General features: G+C 44.4%; 1 protein-coding gene across 1 annotated transcript in view; it reads left to right on the top strand.

The window, feature by feature from the left end:
* The window catches only part of LOC111969930 (FYVE, RhoGEF and PH domain-containing protein 5-like), a 51,524-nt gene that overhangs the window by 1,427 nt on the left and 34,443 nt on the right, over positions 1 to 15,654 (top strand). The window contains exons 2-5 of the mRNA XM_023996327.1: positions 980 to 3,806; positions 10,249 to 10,366; positions 11,011 to 11,069; positions 11,551 to 11,581. Coding sequence (XP_023852095.1) covers positions 980 to 3,806; positions 10,249 to 10,366; positions 11,011 to 11,069; positions 11,551 to 11,581 — 3,035 coding nt within the window. The remainder of the gene's footprint in view (positions 1 to 979; positions 3,807 to 10,248; positions 10,367 to 11,010; positions 11,070 to 11,550; positions 11,582 to 15,654) is intronic.

Genomic DNA, 15,654 nt, shown 5'->3' with positions numbered 1-15,654 from the left:
ACAACAGGGAGAGAGAGGGACAGACAGACAAACAGACAGACAGACAGACAGTCAGGTAGAGACAGACAGACAGACAGACAGACAGACAGACACAGACAGACAGACAGACAGACAGACAGATAAGACAGTCAGATCAGACAGACAGACAGACAGACAGACAGACAGACAGACAGACAGACAGACAGACAAGACGTACAGATAAGACAGACAGCCAGACACGCACACAGAGACAGAGAGGCAGACAGATGGACAAGGAGGGAGAGTACAGAGTGCACGCAAAGTTTAATAGGATGTGCGTCAGGGCAGGTACTAAATAACAGGAAGAGACCAGGGGTGTATAAGTTTTGTTAAGTAAGGGTGTGTTTCACCAAAAGACGTATCAACCAGTCAGCTATCTTTGACAGGTTTTCCACCCTTCAAAGCAAGTTGGTAGAAAACACTGGACTTGACTGTGAGGTACATGCTGCATACAGTATCTGATTTTCTAAACAGGGGACTTTTGACACAGAGGTAAAAGACAATAAAAGTTAGTTTGGCTCTGTCTCCACATGTCATTTTGTAATCAATTGATGTCATTTATTTATGATCATGCCCTATAAGCTGTAAAGTGTAGAGCATACAATACGTCTCTGTATTCCACTCAGGTAGATGTTATTGTTCCTACAGTATGTTCCCTATGGATTTGTTGTCTTTCCTCTAGATGCATCCCCTCTAGCCATCTGCATGTCACGGAGTTTGAGACATATCTGCAGCCTTCCTCTTTACAAATGAAAACAAGGCTAAGGGATTGCTTGTTTTATATCCATACAACCAAAAGCAGACCAAATGTATAAAAGGTTAATGAAAGATTATTCTAGGTAGGATATTGCACCTTCAACTACTACTTCAAATACTATTTCAACTACTACTTCAACTACTATTGAGATTGAACATTGTATTTGAACTGCAATGAATCACACTTTTGTCATTTCCTTTCCAGATTTACAGAAGCGACTCCAAGTTCCCCGACCAAAGATCCGGAGTCACCTAACGATCAAGGTGCAGTCCAAACTGATGTCAAAGCCTTGTCCCTCTACCCGGGGTCCCAAACCTCCCACCGCTGCAATGCCCAGACCCTCCTCATCTGAGACAGAGGCAGAGGAGGAGCAATGCCCCCCTCACGGTCTGAGCAATGGAGACTTGACCTCCTCAGAGGGGGAACCTAAGGACCACAAGGAAGGGTCAGAGGACCCCATACCCCACTCCACAAATCACAACCAGGAGGAAGCAGCACCAGAGGAAATCCTTAATGACATCACAGATTATGGTGAGAAGGAGAATGAGCAAGAGGAGGATGAGATAGAGAGAGAGAACAAGGCATCTGAAATTGAGAACACTGGTTCATCTGACACTCACATTGCTGCAGAGGACAAAAACTGTACAGCAGCAGATGACTTGAACCCACCTGAGAGTAACAATGATGGTACATCTGTGGACCCTGAACATCATCCAGAGTGTGACAATGTGTTTCTGTGTGAGAGAGGAGATGAGGAAGGGGGGGGAATCAAAGCGGAGGAGGAAGATAATCAGAGTTTTGCTGAGGAGACTGAAACATCTGATGAACCTATAGGGTACCCAGAAGAAGATGTTGAAGAACCAGACACCGAAGATCATGATCATGGGACCAACCCTAGTCAGCTTGTTGCAGACACTGACAGTGGGCTTGAAAAGGAAGTCAGCTCCCCTGGTGGTGAATATGTACAGTGTAAGGTACCCACTGATGAGGCTGAAGAGGAAGCAGAGGATCTCTTACTGGGAGCACACTGCTGTACACTTCCACCCGTCGGCGAGGAGTATCCCTACGATGTGATTGGCCCCTCAGATGAGCCTGTTTACACATGTGACACTGGTGAGCCCGGTGACACAGGTGTGTGGCAGCCTGAGCGTGCCACCAAGGACCCCTCTGGCCATTTCCGTTTCTCTGGCAGCACTGAGGATGTGTTTGGGCCTTACTCCGTCATCGAGGCGGTGCCTGCTGACTGGATGAGCACCGCTGACCCTGAGGTGAATCACGATGAAACATTCTGTGGTGACAAACCACACACTGCAAAGGAGATGGACACAGCAGGCACCTCTAACCAAGAGCCTTATTATTTGTCATCAGACGATGTGGAAGCGCTAGAGGATAAACGGAGAGAGAGTGAGGTCCAGGACACTCCTGAACAATCCAGCCAACACATAGAAACAGCCATGGAAGATGTGGATGAATATGCAGACATCGATGACTCCCTCTGCCCCGAGGCCCATGACTTTCAGCAGCTGGACGGTGCCTCATCAGAGGACTATGTGGAGATTGGGGACGATGATGAGACGGATGACATGGAGAGGAAGCAGATCAGAGGGAGGAGTGTGAGAGAGAGAACAGCCAAGCGTGAGCAGGCTTTCTCCAGCCAGCGGAACAGCTGCCAGCCCCGTCTCAGGCTGTGTAACATCACAGTGCCAGCAGACCTGGACCGGACACGGACCCCAGAGCTCACCAACAGGGTGGTATTCGCCCACACAACAGAGGCCTTCGAGGAGGACATAGAGGAGCTAGACTGCCACATCGTACCTTATCAAGAGGACTCAGACTCAGACAGCGAGGAGCACATCTATGAGGAGGCCGGCTTTGACTCTGAGGGGGAGAACTTTATGTCTCTGGACCGGAAGAGCATTGTGACGCGGTCGCGCTCCTACTCTGGGAAGGTTTCGGGTTATGTCCCTGAGACGGTTCCTGAGGAGACATCAGAGTACCAGAGTACTTATGACTACTGTACTGTGGCCTTAGACCAGAACGGAGAACCTCTGCGACGTCCTGAGCAGCCTGAGGTCAACAGACTCATCCCCTCTCTGAAGCCACGCCACTTCTTACCACACCCAAACTCATACTCCGCAGAGGGTCGAGAACTGTCATTGGGAGCTCACACAGAGGCCGACCAATCCCTGAAGGATGATGGCAGGATGAAAAGGACAGATGACACCCTCTCTCTGCCATGTTTTAGCACTTCTTCCGGAAGCTTCTCTCAGCGAAGCCACCAGTCGTCCAGCGATGTTTCCATGCCAACCTCTCTGGTGGACATCCCACCTCCCTTTGAGTTGGCTTACATCACCAAGAGACCGATTACTAAGAGCTCCCCATCCCTCCTGATCAGCGTCTCTCCTGAGTCCACAGACAGCAAGCCCAAGAAGAATAAGTCCTCATTCAAGCGCTTCCTGGCCCTGAAGTTCAAGAGGAAAACGGACACTAAAGGCTTTGGTGACGGGAGCATACGCTCCTCGCGCTCCTCCTCTGAGTCCAGCCACCATGGCCCAACGAGAATCCTGGAACTGGAGCGCAGGAGCACTGGCTCCCCTCAGCCCCAGTCCCAGTCTCGTATGGTGAAGCCCCAGCAGCGCCCTCCAGACCTTCCCTCCACCTTCCTGCTCTACAAAGACCTCAGGAAAGAAGACCCTAAAGCCTATGGTAGCAGGGGCGTGTCCAGGGTGGAGTCCTTCGAGGAGCGCTCCCGCCGCCCCCTCATGCCCCTCCCCCTGACCAAACCCCGCTCCATCTCCTTCCCCAGTGCAGACACATCTGAATATGAGAACATCCCAGCTATGAGCTCTGACTATGAGAACATCCAGATCCGTCCTGGCGGCAGACCTACCAGATCCATGAAAGTCACAGATTTCTTTGAGGACCCCAAACGCATAGTGCCCCCCTCTAATGACAACGATGGCTATGTGGATATGAACAGCTTCCCTGGGATCGACAGCAAACCCCAGTCACCTGAGCAGGAGCCTGAGAGGTACAGTAATGTATTATGCCGTGTAACAAATTCATGATCACGGATGTTGGGCCTCTTCAGTGGTCATCTGAACTGAAAAATAACCCATAGATAGTGTACAGTCTGCAGTAGGGTTGCAAAATTCCGGAAACTTTCCCAAAATTCGCTGGTTTTACGGAAATCCCAGTTGGATGATTCCTAGAATCAGGAGGGAATAAGTATGAAATCCCAGTTGGATGATTCCTTAGAATCCAGGAGGCAGGGAAATAAGCCAATTGAATATCCCAGTTGGATGATTCCTAGAATCAGGAGGGAATAAGCATGAAATCCCAGTTGGATGATTCCTAGAATCAGGAGGGAATAAGCATGAAATCCTGAAATCGTCTTTCCGTGATTTCTGAAAAATGTGTAATTGTTTTAAGTTACCAGAATTTTGCAACCCTAGTCGGCAGAGAGGGCTCTTCCCATAACCACTCTCCCCTGTTGTTCAGTGGACTGGTTTGGCCAGGCTCCATCACTTCAACATTGCAATCTCCAGACCAGCTTCAAGATAACTAGCTCAAATGAACATCAGCTCCTGGCTGACCAGATTTCTTGGAGAGTGTTGTGTTCTGTGAGAGATGAGCAGCCTGATTTGACGAGGCTCGTTCAGTTTGGGAAGATGGACAATGCTTGTGGGAGAGCTTATCCCGCTTTCTCATTTCCTGGATTTCAGGGTCGCATCTGGTGTTGGCTTCATAGTGTGTCTGAGGGGATGGAATAGCTCACAGACTGAGCACCGTAGACAGAGCTCAGGTTTATTCACAATAGAAGTAATTATGGGTTCAAATTAAAAGTGAGAGAGAGTGTGTGGGAGGGTGGGTGGGTGGGAGAGAGAGAGGGAGAGATAGAGGTACTGTAGAAAGCAGGACAAGGGGACTTGGATTACCAAAGATGAGAGAGAAAGGGGGTGCTAGAAAGAGAGGGAGGGAAAGGTGTGATGAGGAACAGAAAGTAGATGAAGAAAGAGAGGGAGAGCCATGGAAATGAGACAAAGTGATGGCAGAAAACGAGAAAGAAGGGGGAGGAGTAAGAGTGGGTTGGTTTAATTGCTCTCTTGTCCCGGAGATTTGTGGTTAAGTTTAGGATCGCTTTTATTGAAGGCGGTTTCCCTGAGTGCCTCTCTCTGATTGAGCCCTGGAGGAATGGAGAGATTTACAGCAGAGAGAGATAGGAGGAGCAATCACTGGGACCTGCTACTGTAGGACCAAATGTCCCTCTCTTTGGTCTCTGCCACCACTCTCTACAGCCAGCCCAGGCCACCCGCAGTCACAATTAGACACCTGTTTGATGGCTGGTGTGCGTTCATAGGGCACAGGCCATTACTACAGGCCTCTTAAAAAAAAATGATTTTTTTCACACCGGTTCCTTGGAAATTGCCACAGCTGCCATTATGCTTCGTGCAAAGTTGCTTATTTCTCACTCACAGTATATTAATCATTTGAATTCATTCATTTTATTTAGACATTTTAGATCGAGAGTTGTATTATGCAATTATTGTATATTTTGATTCACAGTTTAATATGTTGCTTATTTCCCATGCATATTTGACCCATAGTTCCATGCATGTTCTCTTTTAGAAGAGGCTACCGTAAGCCTGCATGTTTTCTCAGAGGGAAGCCTTTCTCACAAAACCAGGCTTATTGTCGACTTCATAGGCACTACGAGTCTCCGTGGATGAATACCATTCCCTATCATGATCAATGACCTCACTGTTATCTGGAGTTTGTTGGAAACCAATGTGCCACACGTTTGAATCTCCTCCATTTCTCAGACAATAGTCCCCCAGAGCAGGATCTTTTCTGCTGGTGACGTTATCGATTGGGCTCATTGTTTGGTAGAAGTCTGAAACCTAACTGATCTAAAGGGGCCTTTCTGTCCTGTCGCCTCGGCTGCATTCTCCATGGATAGACTTCTGTTGCCAGGGATGCTGTGTCTGTGCTGTGTTGTGGGTGTGTGTGTGTGTGTGTGTGTGTGTGTGTGTGTGTGTGTGTGTGTGTGTGTGTGCATTTGTGTGTATGTTTTCCTGCTAAGCTCTTGCTGAGGGGTTGACATTGCTACTGTCCTAGCCCTGCGGGCCGATGATGGCAGGGTGATTTATTGAGCATGTATTCAGAAGTTAACTTAACACTCTTCTCTCGCCACCCAACAGAGAGGATCGGGACTGTTGAGGGCAGAGGGACCAAGGGACAGTGGGCGGAAATGAGACAAGGGGATATACCCACAAAAGAAGGCAAATAGTTACCACAAAGACAGAAAGTTGCTACAGCATACAACATTTTACACCAGGTTTGATTCATGTCCAGTTCAAACACTGTTTAGCAGAGAAAGGCAAAGAAAAGCACATTTTGTTTGTAAGTATAAACATAAGCGGGATAAAGAAATGTAAAGTTAGAATATATGCAGCTATTAATGAATGTGCATGCCTGCCTGTTTAAACTAGGTTTCTGCTGGTTCAGAGTTGAAACTCATTGAGTCTGACTGAGACTGTCTTGCTAACCTAGTTGGCAAGGAAGGCATCTTGGCGGTGCTTGTGTTTGATTCAGGACGCAGTCAATGTGCTCTGTGATGACTTTCTTTACCATGCAGTACCAGTCAGATCAACAGCACCAATTAACTAATGTTGTCCCACTGGAATAACCCCACAACAGACAAAACCACAATAGTTTGTATATCATTTTGCTGCTGTAGTAATTTAACTTGTGTTTTTAGTCTTAGAGAGAGAGCGAGAGCAAGACAGAGAGAGAAAGAGACCAGGCAATTATTCTTATTTCTTATGGTAAAAGGCTGAAAGTGGACCTTGGGATACAGCAGTATGATTGGTAATTTCCTAGTGCAGCCTCTAGTGTATCCTCTCCTTTGTAGTTCCTCTCTGCCTCTGTGCTGTGTTAGTTCTGCTCAGAGAGACGTCCTGAGTGCATTGTTGTAGAGGGTGGTGGCTGTCCACTGTTACCGTGGTGGCTGGGCGGTCTCTGGTGCGGCAGGGCAGGGCGTGGGGTACAGCAGGCCTGGAGCCAGGCCCTCTGAGGTCATTGCCAGGTAATCCCCAGGGAGGAAGAGTCCTGCCTTATAGGCTTACACTCCACCCTGCTGTTTACAGGAAATGCAAGACAAGGGCGGAGGGAGCGAGGGAGACAGGACTGAGGGGTAGGGGGAAGACGGAGGCGATGGGGGCCACCATGGCGGGGTGGGGTGTGAGGGCAAGGCAGGGTGGATGTTCCCAGACTCCCCCAGGACTGGAACAACAAGACGAGGTGTGGTGTTGTCAGGAATGTCAGGTCCGACCTACAACTACAATGTGCTGTTGTTGTCTTCACTGGTAGAACAGAGGAGTGGTTACCGTAAAGAGTCAGCGGGACCCAGTCTGGACCATTTAAGCAGGGTTCTCACAGTATGACAAGACCAGGTCTCACTCAATAGAGAAATAGCCTGTCAGATGCTCTCCTGTTGTTTGCGTTGATGCTCTATCATGGCAGTCACAGTCAGGGGACAGGCTCTAAGCATGCTACCTCATACAACACTGTCAGACAACTAGCAGCACAACAGCCGTAGATCACACATAATGATCAACATAAGCAGCTCAAAACAATTTAAAACTGTTGTTACGTTTTTAAATCCACATCTGCGTTTACATTTCCCATGTCAAGTCGACTAATGACCGTATTCCTATTTTCTTTAATAGTATTATTACGAAGACAGAAAATACCCTTCTGATTGCATCTAATACATATTTTAATACTCAATGTTTTACATATTACATGCCCCATCTAATCCTTGGAAAAGGGGGACATATATAGGTCTTTTAATAGAAAATCACTTTTGAATTTGTCACATTAGATTTAACTCCCAGGTATTAAAGAAGACACTGGGTGCAAAGGCAAAGAGATTGCTGGCATAATTATATTGCCGTGTAATGAGCATTTTAAAGTCTTTCAAGTATTGTTCGTAGGAAGCAGTTTTACTGATAGCAAAATTATATAGTGTGATTGAGGACATATATTACATATGGAACCAGGGAAACATTTTGGAATTTTTAATGTAGAATAAATCAGGATAATAAACCATTACATTTGCGCTTCCTATTATAACAGAGGTTGAGCAGGAAATCACTCTTGGTGACTCTGGTGAGAAATTACCCTCAGTGGGCACTGAAATGCCAATATTTCAATCTAACTGTTCAGTAATGGTTTATACATATTGTCACTAATGTAGCTCTCTACTGCTGTATTGCTATATGATCCCAATGATGTCTTGTGTGCCTAGACACTGACAGAGAAAGGATAGTACTATGAAATATTATAGGAGAAACTGAGCATTGTGATGCAGGATCATGTGCAGAAGTTAAGCTTTTACTTATAGTTGAATATGATGGTCCACATGTGTAATTGGCAATATTTACAAATAATCACAAATATTTCAAACTGCTCAATAATACATCAATGAAAAGGAAATTACTTGGAGCAAGCAAACCTGTCTATCTCATTGAGACTCAGGTTGGGGTATACCATGCTCACGTCAGCCTCCCCTCACGTTTACCACACCGAATCTGCCAGAGATCAAAACAGACACTTATAATCATTTAATCCCTGCCTGGGACATACCACTGTCAAAATTACAATTAATCACATAACTGGTAATCAATGTAAAAGGCATGTTTCCAAATCCTTCATTTCAAAATCCTTAATTATAAGCAGACATAATCTTCATCGGAACCCGTTCATAAAATAAATGTAATTTATTAATTCCCTATTCACAGTTGACTCCTTTATAATATTGGCGCCCTTGCAGGATGATGTCATGACCACAGGAATGTGCCCGCTCCCATAACTTTTTACAGGTACTGGACATTTGCAACAGACAAGAGGTCCTCCAAGGACTAAACAGCAAACAAGTTGCCTACAGATGGGGAACTGTTGAGCGTGAAAAAAACACAAACCGGTGCACCTACTACCATACCCCGTTCAAAGACACTTCAATAGTTTGTCTTGCCCATTCACCCTCTGAATGGCATACACAATCCATGTCTCATTTGTCTCAAGGCTTAGAAATCCTTCTTTAACCTGTCTCCTCCCCTTCATCTACACTGATTGAAGTGGATTTAACAAGTGACATCAATAAGGGATCATAGCTTTCACCTCGATTCACCTGGTCAGTCTATGTCATGGAAAGAGTTCCTTATGTTTTTAACACTCGGTGTATATGTCTAACACATACTGTATGCAACCAACGAAACATATTTGCACTAAACGTGGAATTCGATTATGAAAGGAAACCATTTGGGCTTCCTATTATAACAGAGGTTGCGCAAGAAAAGACTCCTGTGCCCAGACACTGGGGGATAGAGAGTATGCCTTTAGTAGCCTAGGCCTACTATTTAAACAGCACTATATTATTGGAGAAGCTGAGGATGGTGATGAACTATGGCACAGTGCAAAAGCTGAAACAGTTTTGATCGCAAGAAAATGTATAACTCCATTTTAGATAGCCCAGCTATATAGTAACTATGAGCTCCTATGACTCAAAGGTTCACAGGGACTCTGTAGCCCTATCACCATCACCTGGGACCCCCAGTGTGACCTGGRCCCTCAGGGGGATAAAGGGAGGTCACAGATGAGTAATGCTCCTCCAGCCCACTCACACAGCACCAGGTCCTGTGTGAGAGCCTACAGTGTGGTAAGGGCAAGATGAAGGATGACTGTGTCTCGGTGAATATGAAGTCCAGCTAGGAACTCTTTTAACCTTTGGTACTCAGGGGCTGAGAGTGTATAGATGCAGTACAGGCCTGTAATAGCCTCTGTCTCTACAGGGTGATCTGTTATAGTCGTCACTGGCTCGAGCCTTGAATYCTGATTGGCTGACAGCCGTGGTATATCAGACCGTATATCAGGGGTATGACAAAACATGTATTTTTACAGCTCTAATTAAGTTGGTAACCAGTTTATAATAGCAATAAGGCACCTCGGGATTGCATCGTGCCTAAGAACAGCCCTTAGCCGTGGTATATTGGCCATATTCCACACCCCCTCGTGCCTTATTGCTTAAATATAACATACTCATCATATCCTCTACCGAAATGTGTGTATCTGTGTGTATATTGGTACAGCACAGTACTTCTAACAGTGTGTGTGTGTGTGTGTGTGTGTCTCTGGTCTGTCTTGCTGTGATGAACCTGTTCACAGCAAGACCCCAAACAAACGCTTCTACTCATGCTGTTAATGTCCCGGCAATCTGGCTTCAGTCATCCATGTTACTACTGTAGGACACACACACACAGCGGAGAGGATAATACACGCAAGGGCAAGGGGATAGATGAATTGAAAAATGAACAGCAAGCTTGAATGTGTATTTTTTGCATTCTTGCAGCATCTATAGTAAAACCTTTGCCAGTGAATGTAATGTCCCTCTTCTCTCCCTGATGTTGCAGTGCCTACACAGAGCCTTTCCCAATGAACGATACTCCAGCAGGGCTCTCAGCTGAAGAGGACCATGGACTCACCTCAGAGGAGGAGGAGGGAGGAGTGGAGCATGGTTTTGACAAACAGGTGATACACACAGCCAGCAGTAAACACATTAGACGATGTAACTCTATGAGCATGTGTTAAGTCCCAGGTTGTACAGATCTTCAAAGATTTGGGAATGAAACGCTTATTATTAAGTATATCTAAGAWGTATGACCTTTACTTGTAATATCCACTACATAATATTTCACTTGGCTACCACATTCAATGGTGGGTATCACTTTCTGTTGAAACTGCTTTCTATTCAAGCAGCCATTTTACAGTAGCCCAGAGATGGACCCCACCCCATCCCACTGCCACAATAATATCAGCCGGGCTCCCGCCACGTGACTCACACTTCCTTGCCTTCTTCTTCAAAAGAAAAACACAATAAGGAGAAAAATAGTTGCGCCAGTCCCAGAAACAGCCAGTCAGCCTCTCATACATAATGCATCTGAATTTAAATCTGTGTATTTTAAAAAGCTTTCACGTCTATGCTCCACTCTAATCAAATAATCACTCTTATTTTGACAGTGGAGAATCAAGTAAATCAAAATGAGCTTTTCCTCAATCTCCTCCTCCCGTGTAGCTGTTGCTATCAATGTTTCACAGGAATAAGTACCTAAAGAGAGCATTTTAACATTAGCTCTGTTCATTCACTTCTTGCTGCTTTCGCTTCTGTCACCTAGATTGATGGACGATCCAGAGCCTTCTACGTCGCCAAAGAGCTGGTGGACTCTGAGAGACTGTGAGTATCTCTTTTAATGGATTCAATAGCATCCTTGCTTTAGTCAGGCCATTCTCCCTCTCTCTCTCTCTTGTTCTCTCTCTCTCTCATTCTCTCCCTCTCTCTCTGTCGCTCATTCTCCTTCTCTCTCTCTCTTACTCTCTCTCTGTCCTATTCATCATTGTCTTCACTAATTTATTGAGTAGCATCCACAGCATCCCAAACTGACAGCCAATTAAATGAGTGTCTAGTGTAAGTTATTGAATATCAGCACAGCCTCAGCAGACAGTGAACTGTTCTTCTGATATACTTCGGAGAGTACATTTGACTTGTTGGAGGATGTTTCTCTATGTAAATCATGTGACACATGTTTTGTATCTTGTTCTTTTATATCCTTTAATAATCTGCTAAAGTATTTACCTGTCTGAATGGATGTGTGAATGGATTCCCATTTAAGCTGACAATATCACTAACCTATCACTCTCTCGTGTTGTTTTTTTAGACATGTAAAGGCCCTAAAGCTCCTTCAAGAGGTAAGATAAACAAATGGAGCAACATCACTCTCATTGTACAGAGTAGATTATATTCTGGTAAAAGCCCTCTGAATACTCCAATTATTCAATTTATAATGCCACGCCCACTTGATCCAGTTCCTGATTGAAGATGACTGTTTTTCTCCTTCCGGCCCATTCACAAACAAGCAAAACTTTGTTAAATATGAATTCAATTTGTCAAAACTWTTACATAATGTTCACAGAATTTGAAAGATATGTTCATTCTATGTTGAGGAAAATTGCTATGACACGTTCTTTGCAATGTTACTTTAGTGTTGTTGCCAACAGGATGAATGTTTTGGAATATTTTGTATTCCCTACAGGCTTCCTTCTTTTCACTATGTCAAATAMGTTAGTATTGTGGAGTAACTACAATGATGTTGCTCCATCCTCGGTGTTTTCCTATCACAGTCATTAAACTCGGTTACTGTTTTAAAGTCACCATTGGCCTCATGGTGAAATCCCTGAGCGATTTCCTTCCTCTCTGGCAACTGAGTTAGGAAGGATGCCTGTATRTTTGTAGTGACTGGGTGTATTGATACACCATCCAAAGTGTAATTAATAACTTCACCATGCTCAAAGGGATAGTCAATGTCTGCTTTTATTTTTACCCATCTGCCAATAGGTGCCCTTCTTTGSGAGGCAATGGAACATCTCCCTGGTCTTTGTGGTTGAATCTGTGTTCACTGCATGACTGAAAGACCCTACAGATAATTGTATGTGTGGGGTACAGAGATGAGGTAGTCATTCAAAAATCATGTTAAATAACCATAGTAGGCCTTTAAAATAGTGATGGTAGGTTCTGCTTTTTTACTGACTGAGTTTTRAGACTCGTTCAGTCAAAAGAACAAATCTTTCGACTGATTTTGTTAATTTGAGACAGTAATGCCCAGAGCACACAGGAACCTCTACAGGTGAACGATAAACTGAAAACTTGAAAGAGTCATGATTCCACAAGCCTTTTGTTCACATGTCATTCACCATAAAGGGGCTTATTGGAGCTGTCATTTGTGACTGAGACTTGTAAAAGTGTGCTTTAAACGGTGTACATTTGTTCATTGTTAGGCATACAAATAATATTATTTCTTGATGCATTTGAAAAAAGGTTTAGTTGTGGCTGCTACTGGACTAGATTGTGAACGACTCTTGGCGAAATGCATTGGTTGACTGCCATGAYGGTTATAAGCACAATATCGTTCACGAACTGCAGCCCCCCAAATGATTAGTTCGAGTTTAGAGTTTGTTGAGCAAAGGCTGTGTGTKTGTTTTGGTTCTACAAAGTTGTGTCCATCAAAACGTTCAATAATCAATTCCTTGCACCATGCTATCAATTATCAGTTAAATTATACATTTTTCTTCTCTATGCTGCCTGCAGAATGCTTTATGTTCCTGCTCGTATATACACTCYCCGGKCAGTTTATTAGGTACACAACCCGTTCACAAAAATGTGTTTCTACTACAGACAGTGAGTCACATGGTCGTGGCTTGCAATATAAAGCAGGTAGATAGGCATCGAGGCAGTCAGTTACTGTTCGACTGAACGTTAGAATGGGCTAAATGAGTGACCTAAGCAACTTTGAGCGTGGCGTTTTCGGCGGTGCCAGGCACGCCGGATCCAATATCTAAGAAACGCCCTCTCTCCTTGGCTTTTCATGCATAAAGGACTCTAGGGTTTACCGAGAATGGTGCGACAAACAAAAAACATCCAGTCAGCGGCAGTCATGTGAGCGAAAACATATTGTTGATCAGAGAGGTTGAAGGAGAATGACATGAATCGTGCAAGCTAACAGKCACAAATAACAGCGCAGTACAACAGTGGTGTGCAGAACGYCATCTTGGAATGCACAACTTATCGATCCTTGTCACGGATGGGCTATTGCAGCAGACGACCACACCGGGTTCCACTCCTATCAGATAAATASAAGAAGAAGCGGCTRCAGTGGGCAAGTGATCACCAACACRGGACAYTTGAGGAGTGGAAAKACATRGCCTGGAACATGACAGCGAGTTCAGTTTACACATAACAGGCTGTTTGCAGCATGAATGTACCACCGTCCAATTTACAGCAACTGCATGATGTCATTGCGTCAGCATGGACCAACATCCCTGTGGAACGTTCACGACACCTTGTAGAATGCCCCAAAGAATACAGGCTGTTCTGGAGGCAAAGGAGGGGTCCGACCCGGMACTAAATGGGTGTACATAATAAACTGTCCTGTGAGTGGATCATAGACAGCTGTTGGTCAGAGCACGTCTCCAGAGCCGCTGAGCCAGAGTATTGCGTATTAATCCTGCAGTAGAATTCATTGCGGCCAGCCAGAAGTTCAAACGAACGACTAAAGTCCCTCAGAAAAAAGAATCATGACTCTAGGCAGTAAAAAGAGTCATTCAAAAAAGTTACAATTCATTCCCGAACTGCACATCACTACATTAAAACGTGATTYTGTTAGTGTCACCACACACAGGCTAAAACTTCAGTGACTTTATGGCACTTCTCTAGGAAGGAATGCTCTTGAGAAGGGTCATTTCTCTATTCTAAGAATTGGGGAAAACATATGAAAGTTCACTAATTGATTGAAGGTGTCAAAATGCTTAAACAATATCAATTGTCCCTCCTGGTATGGCTGTCTGGTAGCTAACACCATCTATAATARAAATCCATCATGTATCTACAAGGACAAGCGTCTGAACCTCATCAATTTCAGTTTTAGAACACTGCAGACACAAAACAAGTAGAGACATACACACCACAGTGAGATAATACTGTGACACTGTGTGCTTTAGCGCCTCCCGTTCATCATGTGCTATCGATCCCATCTGAGTTAGCATTCATCACTGCTGCTGTGAAGCAGACCTGGCTGCTACTTTATGTCCTGGCTGCTCCCTCCACTGGGACAGACACAGTTGTCTTACTCACAGCTCACTAAGCCCCTACACAGGACAGCAGCTTCACCCTCTACTTCTCTCATCTACTCTCACCCCCAGTGTATAGAATAAAAGCATACAGGGTCAAATGACAACATTAGACAGTTGGTTGAACAGGGAAGCTTCGTCAAACCTGAGAGACAAATATATGAACAGATCAAACGTCAGATCGGAGTATCATTTGTTCAACCTGATATTTGGGAAAGTCCTGGAGAAGAAAACTCAGAAGAAGAACTTCACTTCACATTTGGGAACAGGGTCTGGAAATGTGCTGTATTTTTTGTTATTCCTTATCAAACAATGGAACAATAGCTTGTGTGTTTTCTCTCAACTCTCACTGACGGTGGTCTTTCCCCCCAGCTGTGTGTGAGTATTAGAGAGCTCTAGGGAGTGTGGGGGGTCTGTCTCTTATACACATCTAGATGTGTATAAGAGACAGATCCCAAACTGACAGCCAATTAAATGAGTGTCTAGTGTAAGTTATTGAATATCAGCACAGCCTCAGCAGACAGTGAACTGTTCTTCTGATATACTTCGGAGAGTACATTTGACTTGTTGGAGGATGTTTCTCTATGTAAATCATGTGACACATGTTTTGTATCTTGTTCTTTTATATCCTTTAATAATCTGCTAAAGTATTTACCTGTCTGAATGGATGTGTGAATGGATTCCCATTTAAGCTGACAATATCACTAACCTATCACTCTCTCGTGTTGTTTTTTTAGACATGTAAAGGCCCTAAAGCTCCTTCAAGAGGTAAGATAAACAAATGGAGCAACATCACTCTCATTGTACAGAGTAGATTATATTCTGGTAAAAGCCCTCTGAATACTCCAATTATTCAATTTATAATGCCACGCCCACTTGATCCAGTTCCTGATTGAAGATGACTGTTTTTCTCCTTCCGGCCCATTCACAAACAAGCAAAACTTTGTTAAATATGAATTCAATTTGTCAAAACTATTACATAATGTTCACAGAATTTGAAAGATATGTTCATTCTATGTTGAGGAAAATTGCTATGACACGTTCTTTGCAATGTTACTTTAGTGTTGTTGCCAACAGGATGAATGTTTTGGAATATTTTGTATTCCCTACAGGCTTCCTTCTTTTCACTATGTCAAATA

Source organism: Salvelinus sp. IW2-2015, linkage group LG11 (genome assembly GCF_002910315.2).
Source record: "Salvelinus sp. IW2-2015 linkage group LG11, ASM291031v2, whole genome shotgun sequence".
Lineage (NCBI taxonomy): Eukaryota > Metazoa > Chordata > Actinopteri > Salmoniformes > Salmonidae > Salvelinus > Salvelinus sp. IW2-2015.
Note: the sequence above shows the minus strand (reverse complement) of the source record. Positions and strands in the feature narration are given on the sequence as shown.